The 19,831-nt window shown below is 48.3% G+C and overlaps 8 protein-coding genes across 8 annotated transcripts; 7 read left to right on the forward strand and 1 right to left on the reverse strand.

Annotated features, from left to right (window-relative positions):
- Positions 1–642: 642 nt before the first annotated feature.
- BP5553_00140 (uncharacterized protein) lies at positions 643–1,664 on the forward strand (the record flags this gene model as incomplete). Its single annotated transcript, XM_032008763.1, has 2 exons — positions 643–676; positions 748–1,664. 2 exons carry the CDS (start codon positions 643–645, stop codon positions 1,662–1,664), a joined length of 951 nt encoding a protein of 316 aa, XP_031872817.1.
- A 2,033-nt stretch (positions 1,665–3,697) lies between these two features.
- BP5553_00141 (uncharacterized protein) lies at positions 3,698–4,924 on the forward strand (the record flags this gene model as incomplete). Its single annotated transcript, XM_032008764.1, has 3 exons — positions 3,698–4,142; positions 4,208–4,412; positions 4,468–4,924. 3 exons carry the CDS (start codon positions 3,698–3,700, stop codon positions 4,922–4,924), a joined length of 1,107 nt encoding a protein of 368 aa, XP_031872818.1.
- Positions 4,925–5,784: 860 nt separating this feature from the next.
- On the forward strand, positions 5,785–7,318 carry BP5553_00142 (S-adenosyl-L-methionine-dependent methyltransferase; the record flags this gene model as incomplete). The annotated part of the gene is made up of 4 exons (XM_032008765.1): positions 5,785–6,033; positions 6,112–6,627; positions 6,723–7,072; positions 7,135–7,318. The coding sequence occupies 4 exons, from the start codon at positions 5,785–5,787 to the stop codon at positions 7,316–7,318; spliced, it is 1,299 nt and encodes a 432-aa protein (XP_031872819.1).
- A 661-nt stretch (positions 7,319–7,979) lies between these two features.
- BP5553_00143 (40S ribosomal protein S8) lies at positions 7,980–8,660 on the forward strand (the record flags this gene model as incomplete). The annotated part of the gene is made up of 2 exons (XM_032008766.1): positions 7,980–8,043; positions 8,113–8,660. The coding sequence occupies 2 exons, from the start codon at positions 7,980–7,982 to the stop codon at positions 8,658–8,660; spliced, it is 612 nt and encodes a 203-aa protein (XP_031872820.1).
- Positions 8,661–9,108: 448 nt separating this feature from the next.
- On the forward strand, positions 9,109–9,903 carry BP5553_00144 (uncharacterized protein; the record flags this gene model as incomplete). The annotated part of the gene is made up of 1 exon (XM_032008767.1): positions 9,109–9,903. One exon carries the CDS (start codon positions 9,109–9,111, stop codon positions 9,901–9,903), a length of 795 nt encoding a protein of 264 aa, XP_031872821.1.
- Positions 9,904–11,895: 1,992 nt separating this feature from the next.
- Positions 11,896–13,543, forward strand: BP5553_00145 (uncharacterized protein; the record flags this gene model as incomplete). Its single annotated transcript, XM_032008768.1, has 3 exons — positions 11,896–12,468; positions 12,535–13,075; positions 13,152–13,543. 3 exons carry the CDS (start codon positions 11,896–11,898, stop codon positions 13,541–13,543), a joined length of 1,506 nt encoding a protein of 501 aa, XP_031872822.1.
- A 508-nt stretch (positions 13,544–14,051) lies between these two features.
- Positions 14,052–14,992, reverse strand: BP5553_00146 (Uncharacterized protein; the record flags this gene model as incomplete). Its single annotated transcript, XM_032008769.1, has 4 exons — positions 14,052–14,078; positions 14,128–14,293; positions 14,360–14,555; positions 14,614–14,992. 4 exons carry the CDS (start codon positions 14,990–14,992, stop codon positions 14,052–14,054), a joined length of 768 nt encoding a protein of 255 aa, XP_031872823.1.
- A 1,447-nt stretch (positions 14,993–16,439) lies between these two features.
- BP5553_00147 (uncharacterized protein) lies at positions 16,440–19,235 on the forward strand (the record flags this gene model as incomplete). Its single annotated transcript, XM_032008770.1, has 8 exons — positions 16,440–16,476; positions 16,533–16,757; positions 16,818–17,500; positions 17,751–17,783; positions 18,174–18,439; positions 18,487–18,754; positions 18,805–18,895; positions 18,946–19,235. 8 exons carry the CDS (start codon positions 16,440–16,442, stop codon positions 19,233–19,235), a joined length of 1,893 nt encoding a protein of 630 aa, XP_031872824.1.
- Positions 19,236–19,831: the final 596 nt, after the last annotated feature.

Consider the following 19,831-nt stretch of genomic DNA (forward strand, 5'->3'; position numbering starts at 1 on the left):
AGTAGCAGAGAATAAATGGAGTCGTTCAAGGCTCCTTGCACAGGGTGCGGAAAGAATACATGTAAGCCGTCGCAACGTTTATACAACGATGATTCCAGACTGCTGGCCAATATGCACAAGTACGGCTTCAATAGATGATATAATCGAAATCAATAGAGCCGGAGGAGTAGAAGACTCTGCAGATAAGATACGCCGTAGATCAAAATACACCACGAACAAAATACCCCATAAGATCAATATAACCAAGGGCGGACCTAGCTCAAATATGTCAAACCCGAGGTTTCCAGGCCACATTAACGAGTTATACACAACTACACTTGCAGACAGTGAAATAAGCTCGTAATATATTTGTATAAAACAATAGGCAAGGCAGCGGCGGTTGGTGTGTGCATCACGATCTCCTCGTCTCTGGTCTTGATTGTTGTTGATGGAGGGCTGTCTAGGCTGTGACCAGGGCTGGAGCTCGCTAAATTCTTCGCGCTAAATTTCCTTTTTAGCTTAAATTATTTTCTCGCTCGGAAAACATAGACCTTTTCTTCCTTTCCTCCCCATCACAACTTGGTCAATATCAAGCATGACCAGTAGTTGAAATACCATTATCACCTCTCCCAGGCGGCGGGATGAGGCTGTTACTCATAAGACATGGCGAGACAGTGGATAATGTCGCACGGAAATAGTAAGCTACCACTTCTTTGGAACGGAAAATGAATTCTGCTAACGATATCTGCTTCAGTGCTGGCATAACAGATTCCGCTCTTACGAATCACGGCGTGCTTCAGGCCAATTACCTCGGCGCCCACCTTGCTGCTACCGATGTGAAGATTTCCCACATCTTCTCATCAGATCTACAACGTGCCGTCAAGACAGCCGAAGCAATTCGAGCTGCTCAGTCCCCACTCCTAGGAGAGATCAAGAAGCTGCAACTCCTAAGGGAGCAGGATTTTGGTTCCTACGAGGGCAAGGCGTTCTCCCAACGTCCACCTAGGACCAACAAGAGCGGGAACCATCGCGATCTTGAAAGCCATCACTATGATCCTGGTTTTAAGGATGTAGAGTCGAAGCAGTCGATGATCATCCGCATGAACAGTTTCATAGATGCGTATCTACTTCCGATTTCTGAAGAAGGGCCCGCCGAGCAGCTGACGGTCGTTATCGTCGCACATGGCAATATCCTGAGCTACTTGTGGAGAGGGATACTGAAGCGGTTCAATGCGAGGGATGTAACTGTCGCATCTGGCGTTATTGTTACTGGTAGCACGCTGAGCCTGGAGTACCTTGGGAGCTGGTCAAATACTGGATATCTGGAGTTGGAGTGGAAGTCTGGAAATTCTACTGCTCAACACTCGGGTATATTCCCAAAGGAAGGCACAGTTGCGACTGATACCAATCCTTCCACGCCGACTAAGACATCAGCACAGTCTAAGTCGAGCTCACCATCGCTAGCCCAACAGGTGCCACCTCCGCTGCAGGATCGTCCGATTATACCTGCCAGTGTCTTGGCACTTCCGCCCCGGCTCTTGCACATGTCACTTGTGGTAAAAGCAGTGAACAGTCAAGAGCATCTGAAGGGGTTAAAGAAGGCTGGGGGCGGCATTGGGAGCCTGAAGCATGATTTGAGCCAGAAGACAGTGGACAGTTTCTTCAAGAAACAGAGAAGCGAGTGAGTTAGATAACCTTCGACACATCTCGCCCTCGGTCTGAGCAGTCGAAGCAATGCACGATCAAGTAAGTCTATTATTTTCTCTCGCTCCCATCCCAGTGATATGATGATACACCTTATTCACAGACCTGTTCTGAACCTAAATGTGGACGAACAAAGTACCAACTGCTGTCTGATCACTTCTTTCATTCTTTTTAATATGACCCATTCGCGGTTCTATAACAAGTACTGACTGAAATCTCTCCAGATACACATCGTTTTTGTTAGGACATGCGTGTTGGAGCATACAGGAACTATAGCTGCTGGATACTGCTACAGGAATCAGCTCTTATTCCCTCAAATTGCAATATATACACTATAACTCTAATTATTGTTTCGCTTCGAACCTTTGACACGTAACCGTTCCTATTTGAACCCCAATTTGATCTCCCTGTTCCCCTAAGACTGCCCCTTCCATGCCATCTCCACAAATTGTGGAAGCAGTAGGGTGGTATCTCGGATTATAGACGCTGTCCCTCCCCCCAAGGCCCTCTTGGAAGCTGTTCATTCTATCTATCAGCAAACTCCCCATCTTTTCATTCCCTCCCTATCCAGACTCGAGGTTTCCATGGGCATGCTTTCTATTATGTCTCACGCCCTCTATCCCTCCTATTTCTACTCTCTAGGGCACACTCTACGGAGCATAGTATAGTCAGCGGGCCTCGTCGCCGTGCAGGTAGGTACTAGGCGGCCCTACCCTGAAAGCTCCTCCGTCAGGATATAAACACTCCATACGCAGCGACGGAGAGCTCCTAGCCGGACACCGCAACCCATCCCAGATAACCCTAGTATTGACATGATAGGTGTCAACGGCCTTCCCGGGATTGCAGAGATAATCCCAGGTGGACTCAATCCCATGCTCATTCTTCACATGTTCCCCCGTGAAACCGACCGGAGCAAACCAAATTATAAATAATACTGCAGTAATTTCAATATCAATTGCCCCATATAATTTTCTGTACTACGTATATGTGTTCTGTTCGCAAGCCCGCAGAATATGTTTTCCTTTTCCCAAGGAGACCAATAGCTGAGGCTCCTATCGTTGATGGCTCTTGCTGGTTGGATTTTGCAGTCAGTACCAACAAATCAACACATCATGCACCAGTGAAGACCGGTGCTACGTATCCTCGGTTAGATCAATCACAAACACCATTGTTGCTTTTCCTTGTGTAACTCCCGTGCCTGTCTCTAGGACTTCGTATCTCGATCGATCTCGTCCGCATGGCATTGTTTGTTGGACATTCCGCATGGCGGCGGGTCGGCTCGCATTGGATCCAACATCTCGTACCAGTATCTCCACCGATGCAGAGCAGGGAGCGCTTGTGAAACTCCCAGGAAGAACCAGGAAGAAGAGGTGCGAGGATGGTAGCAATTCGTCGGAAGGAATTGGCGAAGATGACCTGTTGACTGTCTTCTAGAGAGCAAACTACGTACCGTACTCTATACGAAGCACAACAATGCTAATTCTCTCGGCCTCATCACGATCGTCACTACTGCGTTACCCGTTAGATGTCAAACGCAGTCTTTGCCCCGACCCCCACAAGTCTGAGCCAGCGAGGATCCTTCAGCGACGGTCGGAAAGCGCCCGTTATGGCCTTGCGCTGCGCTGCGTCTTTGTCCGAGCCTCCAAGGGACTGCCCCGAAGTCGTTAACCCAGCCAGTATCATGGGCTAATTCAGCAAAACGACCCTGGTGTCATGGTCCCCCCCCAAGAAGCGTGGCCGGCCCTGTTACCCTGTGGCTTACTTGAACCTCGTGGCCGAACACGCGGGCGTTCCGCTCCCTTCCCCGTTGGCGATTGCTCTTTTATTCGGTGGGAGACTTCTAGGGCTGCGAATTCAATTCTAGGGCCCTCAACCGCACAGGGCATGGCATCTTCATTATTTGCAGCTTGAACCCCATCGTCCGAAATCTGTTCCATACCATCTCGCTGTCTCCACCAGCTCATCTACTGCTTCCCTCCCGGCCCTAGCACAGCGCCAGAGCCAAGTTCACGCCATGGTAGAAGGACCTCACGCCCCGGTGGCGCCAGCTGCAGACTCGGCGACACAACAGCCGCAGACCGAGTCGCCAACAGAGCGACAGGTAGAGCGGCAAATAGAGCATCAGACACAGGCGCAGATTGTCGCCCTCCAGGCCGCGACAACAATAGAGCCAGGCACTGACGAGTCCGACGATGGGTACGGGACCGACTATGATTCGCGGGCATCGACATCGATATCCTCGAGCGTGCGAGACTATGCATTCGAGCATGGTCGACGATACCACCAGTACCGTGCTGGGCAATATCAATTCCCCAATGACGAGCCAGAGCAGGAGCGCGAGGACATGAAGCATTCGATGGTGGTTCACCTCTGCGGAGGGAAACTTCACTATGCGCCGCTTAAAAATCCTCAACAGATAATTGACCTTGGGACGGGCACTGGCATATGGGCAATTGACAGTAGGTTATGTCATATTTCCGAGCTCCTTTCGGAGATTTCTATTTGCTGAACAATGCATCTACAGTGGGCGATGAATACCCCAGCGCCCAAGTGCTTGGGACCGACTTGTCCCCTATACAACCCTCGTTCTTACCACCCAATGTCAGATTCATGGTAGATGATGCAGAGAGCCCGTGGTTTAGCGCGCCAGATTCTCTTGACTTTGTCCACGCGCGCAACATGTGCGCAGCAATCAAAGACTGGCCTCAGCTTCTCTCGCAGGCGTATACGTGAGTTTGGACATCTCCCCGTTTTCCTAACATCCGCTGATTAGATGTTGGTAAGATGTTTGAAACCTGGTGGCTGGGTTGAAATTCAAGACCCACACTATCAGGCCAGATGCGATGATGGCACTATGAATGAGGACTACCCGGTAGCAAAATTCTTCAATACCGTGAAAGAAGGGCTTGCGGTTTTTGGGGTAGATCTACTAGGGGCCAAGAAAAACGCCGACCTCCTGCGAGATGCTGGATTCACCAATGTCGAAGAGAAGGTGTTTAAGATACCTATAGGTGTGTGGCCCAGAAACAAGACGATGAAGCTTATCGGGCTTTACATGCGGTCAGTGATCTATGACGGTCTCCAGGCTATTAGTCTCGGTCCTTTCACAAGAGGGCTTCATTGGACACCTGAAGAAATCGAGGTGTTCTTGATCAGCGTGAGGAAGGCACTTATGAACCAGGCTACCCATTCTTATGTTACTTTTCACGTCGTATACGGCCAGAAACCTGGGGAGAGCTAGCCAAGAAGTGGGCTGGGCTACGCCATGGTGTAGATTTTTTGTTACTATTCTTGGGGCATATCGTTGTGGGACATCACATCTATGCTTGGGTTGATTTTATCTTGTCTTTCCTGGGCACGGGCGGCGCGTAAGGGTGGGAAGTATTATCCCAAAATCACGCCTAGAATCATGGCAAACAGGATATACAGTCACATCATATTACCAGCGATGATTGCTATTGTCTGGAGCCACGAGCAGCTTGGGCGGTCTCGAAACTCGAGTCTGAGCGGAGTCCTAGGGCGAGCCAAACCGCGTGGGGTTATCGGGATTTTGTTCGCGGAAGCAGCGGTGCGTGCCGGCCGGCTGCAAGAGTGGGGTAGGCGCATTACAATAGCGGTGTCCTTACGCTGTCCGAGGGTCCTAGTGGCAGACTACTCCAGATAGCATCACAAGCTTTGGCAGCGTTGTGATTTGGCCTTGACGGGGTTATGTGTTATTTAGCGGACGAGCTACTGCAGCGATGCATCCTCTCCATCAATCACCTAAATTGTCGCCATCCCATGTCCAATCAGCTAGGCAGTTCAGATATAATTCCGCAGTAATGCCAATACAACACGGAGTACGTACTGTAGGTGCGGTAGGTGCAGTAGCAATACTTGTCTACGTTGGACAAATAGCCTGATGCGCTACAATTGGTTCTAACCTCTTGCGACCCGTGGTTACCAGGGTATGCGGTGCCCTCGATTCCGACGCCCTGGATCCTGGATATCTTCAGCGGAAGGCGGTAAACTCTCGTACAGCTTCACATCTTCCAATCCCAGGGCACCCAATCCCATTTACGTACATTCGCCTTGAAAGGAAGCAACTCCTGTCTTTTAACAATGTCTTCCCTCGAGAAATTGACTACCTTGTCAAATGAAATATCGAAGAACACCAAAATCCTTACAGACTATCTCTCATCGAAGGGTCTTGAGGCCCCATCATTCGATGTCGATGGTCTAGATGAGTTTCCCATTTCTCCAGAGGACGAGGAACCATTCAAAGCTCGCCTCGCCCTCATTGCCGCGACCAAGGAGCTATATGATATTTCTCTCGGCCCCAAAGAGAGTCTTCGCTATCTGGCCTGGGATGTGAGCATCACTTCTACCCTCCTATCGCAGGAGTGAATTGCATTAGCAGGACTGTCGCTCACATGACCTTGGTTATAGGCAGCGAATAATCTCTCCCTCCAAGCTGTATATGAATTCAAAATCGCGGAGAATGTCCCTCTCTCCGGGTCAATTTCGTATCAAGAGCTCGCTGAGAAAGTCAATGTGCCTCTCCTAAAACTACGGCCTCTCATCCGTCATGCGATGACGAATCACATCTTCCAAGAGCCGGTAAAAGGGTATGTCGGACACACGCGGACTTCTCGGCTTCTTGTTGAGGATAAACCCCTTCATGCTTGGGTGGCGTTCTATTGTGAGGATTTGTGGGTTTCCATGACGAATGTTGTCAAGTCGATGAAGAAGTGGCCTGGAAGCCAAGAACCTAACCAGACGGGAGTCAACCTCGCGTTTGGGACTGATCTCCCTTGGTTTGATTTCCTGCAATCGGACGAGGCCCTTGCGAAGAGGTATAATTTGGCCATGCAGTCTGTTGGCGGAGGTGAGGGTTTTGCGATGCACCATGTTGTTGAGGGGTACCCATGGGCGGGACTGCCAGATGGTGCCACGATAGTTGATGTGAGTGTCTCCCATATTCATATATTTCATCTCAGTCACCCTTACTTGCCATCGCCCCTCTATATAAATTGTAGATATATCTAACTCATTTATAGATGGGAGGAAACCAAGGCTACATCTCTTTCGCCATCGCAGAAAAGTTCACCAAGCTCAACTTCATCGTCCAAGACACTGCAGGAATGCGCACGACCGAAACTATCGGCGCTGTCCCCGAAAATCTAAAAGACCGCGTGACGCTCACTACTCATGATTTCTTCACGCCACAGACCGTGGTCGCTGATGTGTATTTCTTTCGCTGGATCTTCCACGGCTTCTCGGAGAAATACTGTATCGAGATTCTTCAAGCCCTAGCGCCTGCGCTGAAGAAGGGCGCGAGAATTGTGATTAATGACGGTACACTACCAGAACCCAACACAGTGACGTATCTGGAGGAGAAGACTATGAGGTATATTTTGTTATTCTGCGATAAACGAGTCGAGGAGTGTAATGCTAATATTTTTTATTTAGGACCATGGATATTATGATGCAGGTCACGGTAAATGCAAGGGAGAGGGAGGTAGATGATTGGAAGGAACTATTTCAAGCAGCGGATCAGAGATATAAGTTCTTGAAGGCTTGGAAGCCAGAGAAGAGTCGAATGTGGCTGATTGAGGCCGAGTGGGACCCAGAAGCCGGTGCTCAAGTAGAGTAGGACCTACGTCGATACCAATATAGGAACAAGTTCTAAATAAATCGAGTATATATATTTGTGAATCAACTTACATCATGGTTTTTAGATAACAGGCATTTATTTGTAGCCTCGAGGTAGGAAAGGGGGGGATGGTCGTTGTGTTTTAGTTTCCAACTGTTGGTTTCCGAACCAGCGGCGAGTCAGATCGCATGCACGTGATCGGCCTCGCTTATGGCGGAGCTAAACTCGCTTCCCTTCCAAATCCCACAACTGGATTTTGCAGAACTTTCAACTTCACGACGCCGACAACAACAACGACAACGATTGTACTGGTGACCCTCGAAATCATCAGGTCAGTATATCGAATTACTATCCCTCCAAGCCATGGATGCTTCGCTATCAGTCAACCACGACCAGAGTCTACTGTCAGAGAAGGAAATGCGCGCACGGCTAAAAGCGATTGGGATCGCAGCACCGATCGAGCTCAGCGATTTCGTGATGCTACGAATCTGCGAAAACTCGATCTTGCGCGCCGACTTTCACTGCCTGTCATCGATATCCTCTCTGTGAAAAGGGCTCTGGTTGCTGCAAGATTTTTGGTGTTTCCACGGCTTAGAATCCCCCCTCTTCTGTGATTTTCCTAGTTCTCTGCTAACATCTACGCACTCCAGAATCCGCAATCATGGGTATCAGCCGTGACAGTCGACACAAGCGCTCCGCCTCTGGCGCAAAGCGATCATATTACCGTGCGTAGTAGAAAGCCCATGTGCCTTTTGGCATATGTTCCAACCTGCAAAAAACTGAGAATTTTACAGGGAAGAAGCGCGCTTTCGAAGCCGGCCGTCAAGATTCCAGCACCCGTATCGGAGCCAAGAGAATCCATCTCGTCCGCACCCGTGGTGGCAACCGAAAATTCCGTGCCCTCCGCCTCGAGTCCGGTAACTTCTCATGGGGATCTGAGGGTGTAGCCCGCAAGGTCCGTGTGATCGTCGTCGCCTTCCATCCCTCGAACAACGAGTTGGTCCGAACCAACACCCTCACCAAATCCTCCGTCGTCCAGGTCGACGCCGCCCCTTTCCGACAATGGTATGAGGCACACTACGGAGTGAACTTGGGTCGAAGACGTCAACAGAAGGCCGGCCAAGAGGTAGCTGAGCCAGCGAAGAAGAGCAAGTCGGTTGAGAAGAAGCACGCCGACAGATTCGCTGCTGGTGGAAAGGTCGAGCCCGCATTGGACAAGCAATTCGAGGCTGGTCGTCTTTTCGCAGTCGTTTCATCCAGACCCGGACAGAGCGGACGTGTCGATGGTTATATCCTAGAGGGAGATGAGTTGGCTTTCTACCAAAAGCAACTCCGCAAGTAGAGGAATTGCTACTGGGTTGGCTTGGTATGGGCGTCTACTTTATGTGGGAATTCATGGCTTGGAGTTGCATTTGCGAAACCCTTTTTCGTAGGATGATCATCTGAGAAGGGCTATGAATAAAATCAATGAATACTAAAAGTAGTTTGTCTATAATTGTTGTGCAACTTGAGACTTTCATGCTGTTGTCGTGCCTGGTTGGCTGATCTTGTACGAGGTACTAAGTACTTTGTACTGTACCTTGTAACACTGGCGGCCATCGTCTTAACCCCGCATCACACCCATGCATAGTTCTCCAATAGCTTAGTTAGCTCTTACATCTATCTTCCCCAAATTGCGCCTTGTCATTGCCAATCCGTCCTTCGATATATATAATATATATAACGTTGGTCTCATCCTTTCAATTAGCTTCCTCTTCGCCATCGCATACCGATATAGGCCGCCAGCCAAAATGTCTACTACAGCCTCCACATCCGCTGCCTCGGGGCCTTCCCACTCCCACTCGCTCTCTCAGTCGAACTCGCAGTCCCTCTCTCACACCTCGACCATGCCATCCTCGCCCTCGCCCGAGTCAGCGCGTCAAATCGCTGAAGCACGCGCCGTCCTCGAAGCCTCAATGTCCAACATCGGCGCCTCTCTTGACACCTCCCTCCGTAGCCGCGCCACCACCCTCCACGCTAACTCCGCACAGCTAGAAAAGCAACAGAAGGATGTCGTTAAGGAGACGGCGAAGCTGCGGAAGGAAACGGATAAGCTGAAGAAGGCTGCAGATGAGGGGGCGAGGAAGGTGAAAGAGTTGGGGAATGTGCAGAACTGGGCGGAGATGCTTGAAAGGGACTTTCTAGTGCTGGAGGAGACGCTGAGGTTGGCTGAGCAGGGAAGTGACAGCGATAGTTGGGAAAGTGACAGTGGGAGCGAGGGGAGTGGGAGGAGTAGTCGGCGAGGGAGTGTTGATGGAGACGGCAAGCGGGAATCGGAGGGAGAAGTAGTTGCGCAAAAGGGCGCAATAGTCCCGAGGGCTGTGGATGCCGAGGGTGATGTTGCTATGGATGGCGTCGCAGAGCAGAATGTGCAGGATAAAAGGAAAGCCAGGATGGAAGTTGATGCGAGTCCGATTACTGTGCATGAACAGACTGCGGAGCCTCAACCTGAAGTTGTTGGAGGCTCATCGACTGCCACACTTGATTCTTCTGAGACGGAACCTTCGTTGAGCTCCGTTCATACAACACTCTCTGTGGCCAGTTGAACCATGGTTCAGAGACCTACCTGTGGGTCATGAGATGGCATGGGCTGGCGTCTTGGTCATATTTCCATGGCTTGACGAAGTCTATGGCTCCTCTAGCAGACCCAAATTCTCTTGAATATACGTCAAGCACCTCTCGCCATCATGTAGGAGAGGGCCACGGAAACAATAGCTCGACTAAGGACGAACCCGAAACTTAGCAGACGATTATGTCCCTGGGGGGTTTATGGGGTACGTCAGGCCCATGATGAGGACCTCCACACTGGCCCTCATCTTTGAGAGTCCCGTTTTGGTAGAAGACTTTTGAATCTCGTGGCCCCTCCGTGGTGGACCTTCAGATGGAGTATCGATATCGGAACCCGTATCAAGTCGAGTTTCAAGTGATCCCAGAAGGAATCTGAAAGCATATGAGCGCTATTCAGCATCTACCTCAATATTGGCTATGAGTCCGCAATTTGGCATTAATCTTCGCGACTAAAATGAGGCTCACTGCGACAAATTATCGCGATTGGAGACTTTGCTAGAATTGAAGCGAACTTTGTTTTTCAAGCATACCAAGTCAGGTTTTATGGATACCCTTTGAGCGATCAGTTTATAAAACAACGGAGAAAGCAGGTTGTATATTATCGCAATTTGTGGTTGTGTGGAGGAGAATTGCTAAATCTGATTTTCCTTTCGCATATTCTGCACATTTTCTTTCTCCTCTCCTTTTCAGACTTTTTACTCCGTACCAGCATCTATACCAGACAGAGTTTGCACGAAATGGAATCGCCGTGAGTGCGGTAGAGGCCAAGCCAGCGCAACATGAGGCGGAGATACCTCCGTACATGCCATCAAACACCAACTAACAACCAGGACAGGCATTCCGTGCCTACCTTACCTTATGTTGCGTGGGGGCTGTGTTCTGTTAAACTTTTCGGACTACGTATCTCGATCGGGGTTGAAGTTTGCCTCGGCATATGGACTGGTACCTTCACGATACATGATCAGTGGTTCGTTTGCCCTTTGTGACTTCCAATTATCATGGGAATTGCTTGGTATTACGTACGGTACCCACGTACGTACCTAGTAGGTGCTGTGCGTAATACGCGATGGGTTCCGCATTGGGATGTCTTTGAGTTTGATGATCAACTCTCGTTCTATCCTGGATACGGCGCGCCGTTTGCCGGCGACATACGTATGCTCTGCTCTCAACTACGTACATATGTTGATGTCTGCCCAATGTTTAAGCAACTGCCTATAGCGCACAATACAATAGAGTGATACCTATCGAAAATGAAGACTTGCCATTTGCTACTTCGTATCGCTTTCTACACGTGTGATAACTATGAGTTTTTGTTAAAATTCAAGCATCTTCGGTACTTGTTTTAGCACTGCCTGAAGGGACTGACTATATACCTTGGCATATATATCGCCAACGGTGGTATAGGGTTACTTGTAGACGCTCATATCGCATGCGCCGCACACATATATCGACCCCACTTCGAATGTTCAATGTTACTCCTTTGATTCTCCTAGCCAGTTGGAAACCAACACGGTATTTTGCTTGTCTCATAACCCTAACAAGTTTGTCTGTGCCTTAAATCAAGTGATGTGCGGCCGATCTTTGAGTCTTTCATCTGGCAAATCACCTCCTTTCCACTATATTTTGTACGTGATAAACTCCTTCATATCTCGTCTGCCTACAGGGCAATGTACAATGATTGCGCGGCATGGCATGGGTCAATTGAAGGGTAGTTGGCGTAAGCTGTGACACGTTACCTAGGGCTTAGTCTCTGTCAGTCTGACTCCTGATGGAAGGAAGTTCTCGTGGGATCTGAATTCTCCTATTTGTATCGTTTCCCTTGATTTTGTATACGATTTTTTCTCCCTCTTCAAAACTATATTATGATAGCCTGAGCAGTTACACCTTTAGCTTCATGATACAATAGTCCAGCTTGATATACATATCGTCAAATTCAGAGTCAGTAATAGGGGCATCTATCGAACGGAGCAATGGGCATTTTAAAGGGTCCCCTCCGTCGCCATTCACTCGTAATCGTCGCATTAGCATTATGTATCCTTATCGTGTATACATGTCAAGTCTTACTGCCGTTAAATGATCGACCATTTCCTCGGGTGCTGAAGGACGTTGGCACACGGTTGAAATCAGAACTCGGGGCTGCATCAGGTCCATTCTCTCATACACCAGTCCCAAACACGACCGAAACTGGTTCTTCTATAAAACCAGGCCTACAGCCTCAACCTCCGAAGAACAATGGATTAAAGGATGATAATACTGCACCAGAGAGCGTCCTTGGGCCTGATCATAAACCAACTTTCGATACGGCTTCATCAGTGACTGCAGCGACTGCCACTTCTAATTCTCAATGGGCCTTCGATACCACACGAGACGCACGAGCGTACGGGCTCACCACAAAACAGTGCAATGCCGGGTTTCCTGGACTTTTCTCGGAGATTAAACGGGCTATCGCATACAGGAAAAAGATTGGGAAAATCACACTGAAGGATACTGATATATCCTGGCGAGAGGATGGCGCCGTAAGAGCGATGATTTTTGATCAACAGGTATGAAATTTCTTCTCCGCTTTTGCGTAACTCAAGGCCCTCCGAATCTTAGAAGATTTTTACAAGTCATTCATCTCACAACTCCACCCAGCTCTACATTCTGAATCCAAATTCGGTGACAGCATATATGGTAGCACCCGTGCTCTCGCCCTTCTTCACTCCATCCATCGCTCTATCTTAACTTCGCCCACACCAATCCCCAACATCGAGTTCTCATTCTCTCCCTCAGACCTCACCGATCCCGATGGAGTTGGCCATAGCATCTGGGCGCTTTCCCGCACAGCAGACCAAGAGGAAAAGTGGCTGATGTCTGATTTTGGATACTGGAGTTGGCCAGTTGATCTCGTGGGCGGGTATGAGGAGATTCGCCGCGAGATGCAAGATACTAAAATTAATTTCCAAGATAAAATTAAGAAGGTGATATGGAGGGGGTCTGTTAAGACAAATGAGCATAGGAGCCAGTTATTAGATGTAACAAATGGCAAGGAGTGGGCTGATGTGAAAGGTGTCGACTGGGCGAATGAGACGATGGTTAAGAAAGGAGATGCTGGCAATGCGCTGAGTATAAGTGCGCATTGTCAGTATATATTTGTCGTTCAGACCGAAGGTATGTCTTTTCCTTCCGTTCGATTCCTATTTTATTTATGTTTGAATTTTCCCCTTTGCTAACTCTGCGAACGCAGGACACAGCTATTCAGGCCGAGGAAAGTATCTCCAAAACTGTGACTCCGTTGTTATTATACCCACACCACGTACCTGGCTGGAACCTCATCACCCACTCCTTGTTCCATCTGGCGAGAATCAAAACTTCGTTGAAGTCAAACCCGACTTTTCCGACCTTGAGGAAAAGATCCTACCCCTCCTTGCTGATGTCGACAAAGCGAAACGCATTGCGACATCTGGGGTGCAGGTATTTAGGGATAGATATCTGACTGCAGCAGCGCAAACTTGTTATTGGAGGCGCATGTTTGAGGGGTGGGCGGAGGTGAGTTTTGAACCAGAAGGATGGGAGGCATTGAATGATGGAACAGACGGGAGAAGGGTTAGGGGAGTACCGTTTGAGACCTTTGCGTAAGTGAGACCCTTGCCCAGTTTGGTTTAATGAAACTGGCATGCTGACAGACTGGCGCGAAGAATACAGAGGACTGTTCCAATTAAGGCGTGCTCATGGTGGAAGAAGATACTATCTCAATGCTGAAGACGGCCGACCCAGTCGGATCAACACTTAACGCAACATACATGAACAGCACTCGACACATAAGACATGGGATGTGGCAGATGGCACAGGGAGAAACCCTCCGAACAGAATCAGAATTGGCTTGGGCGCAACCGCAAATACTTCGACATTTGCTCGTTGAAGCCTAGGAACCCAACTACTTGCTCTCCTTTTCCCCAGCATCGGCGGAAATCCATGAGCAGGTCCTAGAGTCCGACACCCTACTTTCGCTTCATCTCTCACATCAAAATATGAGTTTCAGTTCAGAAGTTCATGAGAACACTTCGGTGACTAGATCAAAGAGAATATATTGAGTTCCGCTTGTTTAGACTCGTCTTGGGACATATATCTATGATTGCTCAACGCCCTAGCAAGTGAGGCCTCCGTCGATTACCTAAAGCTACGTCAGTTGCCAAATTCAGCCCCGCGAGGCGTTATCTTACCTGAACTGTGCCGGTGATGTATGAGCTGGCATCACAGAGCAACCACGCCACCAACTGGGCAACTTCTTTAGGCAACCCTTTCCGATTGATTGGCGACGAAAGCTCCTCTAGTTCGCTTCCGGCAAGACTTACGCACTCTTTGTCCATAGAAGTGTCGATACCACCACTGTTTTAATTAAAATTAGAATTAGAATTAGAATTTAAGAAGTACTTTTAGGTCGGTTCGACTTACGGAGCTATGCAATTGACTCTTATCTCTCGTTCGCCAACCTCCTTGGCTACTACTCGCGTTAGGCCAACAACGCCGTGCTTTGCAGCTATATATGCTGCATTCTTAGGCCCTCCGACATTTCCAGCTACACTTGCTGCGTTGATAATACTTCCCTTATTATTCATGTTTTTGAGCTGAGCTCTCATACAATGCATAACTAATCGACTCATAAGCATTCAACGCCGTTACAATCAAGTCAGGAAACGTAGACTTACCTCCCGTCAGATTAACATCAATGCTTATATTCCAATCAGGCTCATTCAAGTCCTCAGCGGCCCCGATAGAGAAAGAATTCGGAACCGCACCCGCCATATTGGCCGCTCCATCTAACCTCCCGAATTTCTCCACAGTCTTGGCGATCCAGTCGTCCACTTCCTTCGATTTTCTAACGTCTATGACTTGCGCGAATATATTCCCTAGATATCCTGCGAAGGCTAGTTTCTCTACTGTATCTTGGAGACCGCTTTCGGATATGTCTGCTAGGGAGACTTTTGCTCCTTGGGAGAGGAAGAGCTCTGCGCATGCGTAGCCTATTCCTCCCGCTGCGCCAGTAACTGCAATTACTTTGCCTGCTATGTCGAAATTTGGAGCCATGGTGGGGTTGGATGATGATGATGCTGTGAGGTAGACCGCGGGAATTATGATTTACAACCGCGGGGAATGGAGTAGCTATTGATCTATTTAAGGTCTAAGACATCCCACTTGTGCACAGATGGATCTCGATAGTCTAATACTCCATATATGAAGCCGAACTCGTCTACTCCATATCTAAGCATAGGTCCACTCTCATACATACTAGTAACATTGACGCCTGCGGCTCCACGGGGCATTCCTGGCCCTATTGTTTTACCATTCCGGTAGTAAGATCAGTACTATGTTCTCTAGCTAGAGACTAGACTTATATTTTGTTGACCGGTACATTTGAGGCTTTTCGTGGCATATGGAATAGTTGCCGGATCGCTTGGCTATTGCTCCACCTTTGGCACTTCCCCGCAACGGTATAACCTTTTCCGATAGCATCGGGCGGAGTATATATGCATCTCTATCCACATTGTACTTGTAACCTTTTTAGTTCATATCTGGTTATACGTACTGTGCCTCTATTGCAGAGTTCGCAAATCATGACTAGAGATATATGTTATAAGTTGTACGATGCATTCGTATTATTTGTTTTTAAAAAATATAAAACAGTGGCTTAAGCCCTTGGTTATTTTTTGAAATTATATTTCTGCCCACCGGCTATATGCCTAAGCTGTGCCGACTCTGCTACTTGGAATCCTCAACATATCAACGTCCATACTTAAGGTATATCACAAACCAAGGCGCACGCGGTAAAAGGAACTTACATATGAGTTCTCTCGAAAATCAAACTGGTCCTACTGACATGTTTTGTTAAAATAGTTTAGTATACGGATGATAATGGAAAATATATTGCAATGGGCATATTAAATAGAGATAAATGCAAAACCAACAGTAAGTAGAATAAATTGACCAATAGGGCAGAATTTACTCCAGCAGATAGGGGTTAAAATTATTAAAATCAAGCAGCATCCTCATATCCTCATAATCTACTCCACCCTTCCTGCCTGAGATGTGATGAGAAGCTCAAGCGCTGACCCAAAACAAGGCTACAACTCATTTCATAGAAGCCGTTTCGTCTTTCCGGTGCTACCCACTTAGGGGCCCGTAGCAGTATCTAAAATTTTCTGGATGTATACCAATGTTATCGTCCTAAGTGAAGGAGGCGTGCGAATAACTGCTATCTCGAAAGACGTTGAATTGGCCGCGGTCGCAGGTTCACATGCAATATGTTGTGTAGTAATTGGTTGGGCGGCTGCCAAGCTTTTGTCTTCCCGGCCCTGCAACCCCCCGTCGAGCTGAGGCTAAAAAGCATCACAGTACAAACGGAAGATATGGTCGCGAAAACATACTAAGGCTCGACAACATCCTGCGATTGCGCACGCTGCACTAGGTATCCTTCAAGTCCAGCCCCAGCACTTGAAAGCTGTCTTCGAGCTTCAACCTCGCTCAACGTTCCACAATGGCGCCTCCAATTATCCTCAAAGTGACGCAACGATGTAAGCCTTCCCAACTCAATATATAAGCTCTCAATGGCTAATATTATAATTACCAGCTCCCCGAAATCCTATCAAGAAGCTACCAGCCAACATCGAAATTACAGAGAGATCGACAGTTCAAGATGTCAAGGATAGGCTGGGTCTACAAGCCGGTGGGATGGACCCGGAACGATTGGGCATCTGCGATCCGGAGAAGAAGAAGATCTTGAAGGACAGGAAGGCTCTTGTCAGCCAGCACAAGGAGGTTATGGCAGGGCGGGAGATCCTCATCAAGGACTTAGGTATACTATTTTCAGCTGTGCCTCGCCTTAGCGATACTATACTTACTGTTTGCCTACCAGGTCCGCAACTCTCCTGGACGACAGTCTTCGTGATCGAATACCTCGGACCTATCCTAATACACCTCTTATTCCTTGTCATCCGACCTTACATCTACAAGAATGCGGGCCCTATGTCAACCTCCCAGCATCTCAGCATGGCCATGATAGTTCTGCACTTCCTCAAGCGCGAATATGAGACCCTTTTCGTCCACAAGTTCTCCCTCGCCACGATGCCGTTACGCAACATCTTCAAAAACTCCGCCCATTACTGGGTACTCTCGGGTTTAAATATCGCTTACTGGATCTATGCACCTACATCCTACGCCGCGCGTTCATCGCCCACAATTGACAAACTCAACATCGTCGGATTAGTACTATATATCTTCGGCGAAGTGGCCAACTTCTACACACACGTTGCGCTCAGCAACTTGCGTTCTCCTGGAGGAACAGAAAGGGGTATCCCCAAGGGCTTCGGTTTCGGCCTCGTTACATGCCCCAATTACATGTTCGAGCTTATTGCGTGGTTCGGCATTGCGCTTGTAACCAAGAGCTGGAGCACGGTGCTTTTCTGGGGTTTTGCATATGGACAGATGAGGCTGTGGGCGATCAAGAAGGAGAAAGCGCTACGAACGGAATTCCCTGATAAGTACCGCAAGAAGCAGTGTGGTATCTTCCCCACTCCGGCTGTGCTTGTTAAAGCTTTGGTGGGTTGAGTAGGCGAGACTGTGATCTAGTGGCCATTTGCAAGAGCTATAGAGATGTGCGTAGCTGTAGTTGGTTTCATAGATCATTCGGATTATGTATGGAATTAGTTTGGTTTCATGGGCGCTAGGAAAAGGAAATGCATGGAAGGAAAAATGGGATATGTTTACTTTGCTATATCCCTGGGCCATAATAGACCGGATGATGCCTTGTTACACTATTACGACTTGTGCTACTAATTACGCCTTTTAGGTTACTTGCTGGAGAAAGTTAGAGTTTCAAGAGGTAAGTAGATTTCCATTATACGCATCTGACAAATCCGCTTGCTCTCATTCGTCAGCGCTCATTCATCACCTCATGGGCTATAGCATGACTTCTTCCATTTACCGGTCAATATTGGTTATGTTGCACCCTGCTTTGTTTAAGGCATCTCTCCTACTCTATGCGTCCTCTTTATTGTGTTTGATCACTTCCAAATGTTCTCTTGGCTTCTTACTGTGTCATAATGTGTCACTACATCTCGCACATCTACTTTGATTTCCATCGATATCAACTGTAGACATCTCGCAATATCTCTATAGGTAGTCATTGCGTGATTCTAGACGCTACCTTCATCTTAAACTTGAAGGTTGACAACTGTCTAAGGCCAACTGATATACGTCTCTCGCTGACAAGCGTCGCATTAGCAAAAGGGTACTATTTATCATGGAACCTTTGAGGCGCTCGCCCCGAAGCGTGGATAGCAATAACTCCACCACCCCGATGCTGCAACCTGAGCCGCCATCGGAGATCATCAAGCGACAGGTTGCAGGCCAAGGCAGGCATCGAGCCATGGGCCACGTGGAAACGCATGCCCAATATGGCGATGTGATTCGAGATATAATTATTGGCTTCGCGGATGGGCTGACCGTTCCATTTGCACTGACTGCTGGATTATCCTCGTCTGTCGCACATCTCTCACCTCTACTCTGCCACTGACGGATATTAGGCTTGGTTCCGCGAGATTGGTGGTCATCGGTGGACTGGCTGAGCTGTTTAGTGGTGCCATCTCTATGGGCCTAGGAGCTTACCTCGCTGCTGTCACTGAGAGGGATCATTATCTTGCTGAGGAAGAAAGAGAGCGTGCGGAGGTTCGAGATACTCCGGAACATGAGAGACAGGAGATCTTCGATATCTTGGGGCGGTATGGTATTGATGCGGATACAACCAGGCCATTAGTGGATGCACTCTTGGCCGATGAAGATAATTGGGTCCAAGTGAGTGGAATTCTAAATTTATGGTAGCTGGAAAATAATTTGGAGAATAGTTCATGATGGACTTCGAGTTGAAGCTTGAGAAGCCCAATATCTCTCGAGCCTGGATTTCAGCAGCGACCATGGGGCTTGCTTACTTTATTGGTAAAACTCTTTATTCATATGTACTGTCTTTGGCAACTAATGAAGTCTAGGCGGCCTGATTCCAATGACGCCGTACTTCCTCATGGAGAATGTCACCCACGCACTCTTTATCTCTATCGCGGTTACGGTCGTCATTCTATTGATCTTCGGTTTTGTCAAGAACTATGTCACTATTCAGACCAGGCGATCGGGATTCTATGGCGCTATTCAGACCCTACTTATTGGCATCCTCGCAGCTGGTACGAGTTATGGGATTGTACGGGCACTCGATACGAAAGATCCGTATCCTGGCTACTTCCTGGATGATTTGTATTGGGGTGGTGGGCGAATGCCACATTAAATATGTTTGCCAATTGGACGATATTTCATCTCGGCAGAGATATTTGGAGCGGGTCGACAAGTATCATATTAAAGCTGTTGTCTGTTGAGGCTTTGCACTTGATAAATAGATGGGTATGACAAAAGCGACCGAAAATTGCGACCTGAGATGACGTGAGCAACTTTGAAAGTTGGGTGTACCGGCCCGTGAAGATGGCCCATCTGTGTAATGGGAGATGGTGTGCCTCCTGCCCGTATTTTTAGTTCTGGATTTGAGACATTGGACTTGTTTCCACTTCCACAGAACCTCGGGAAATTCTACATCCGGGGGTGTTGAGGGGAGCTGAATAAACAAATGCGGGACGACTATTGTGATTATCGTAACACTCCCTTGTCGAGGTACAGGTACAGCATGGTATTAGGGCTGTGGACTTCTACGCTGGGGGGGGGGGGGACGCGGATTGCGTTTAACCTTAAATGAATGGCTAGTAGACCATATTGACGAACGAGAAATGCAAGAAGATACACTATGCTATGGCGCAACTCATGAACTGTAATCCTCAGGTCGCTTGGCTTGGCTTCGTGAACAGCAGAGTCCATGTCGTTGTGCGAAGGACC

The sequence above is a fragment of the Venustampulla echinocandica genome (assembly GCF_003357145.1).
Source record: "Venustampulla echinocandica strain BP 5553 chromosome Unknown scaffold_0, whole genome shotgun sequence".
Classification (NCBI taxonomy): Eukaryota; Fungi; Ascomycota; class Leotiomycetes; order Helotiales; family Pleuroascaceae; genus Venustampulla; species Venustampulla echinocandica.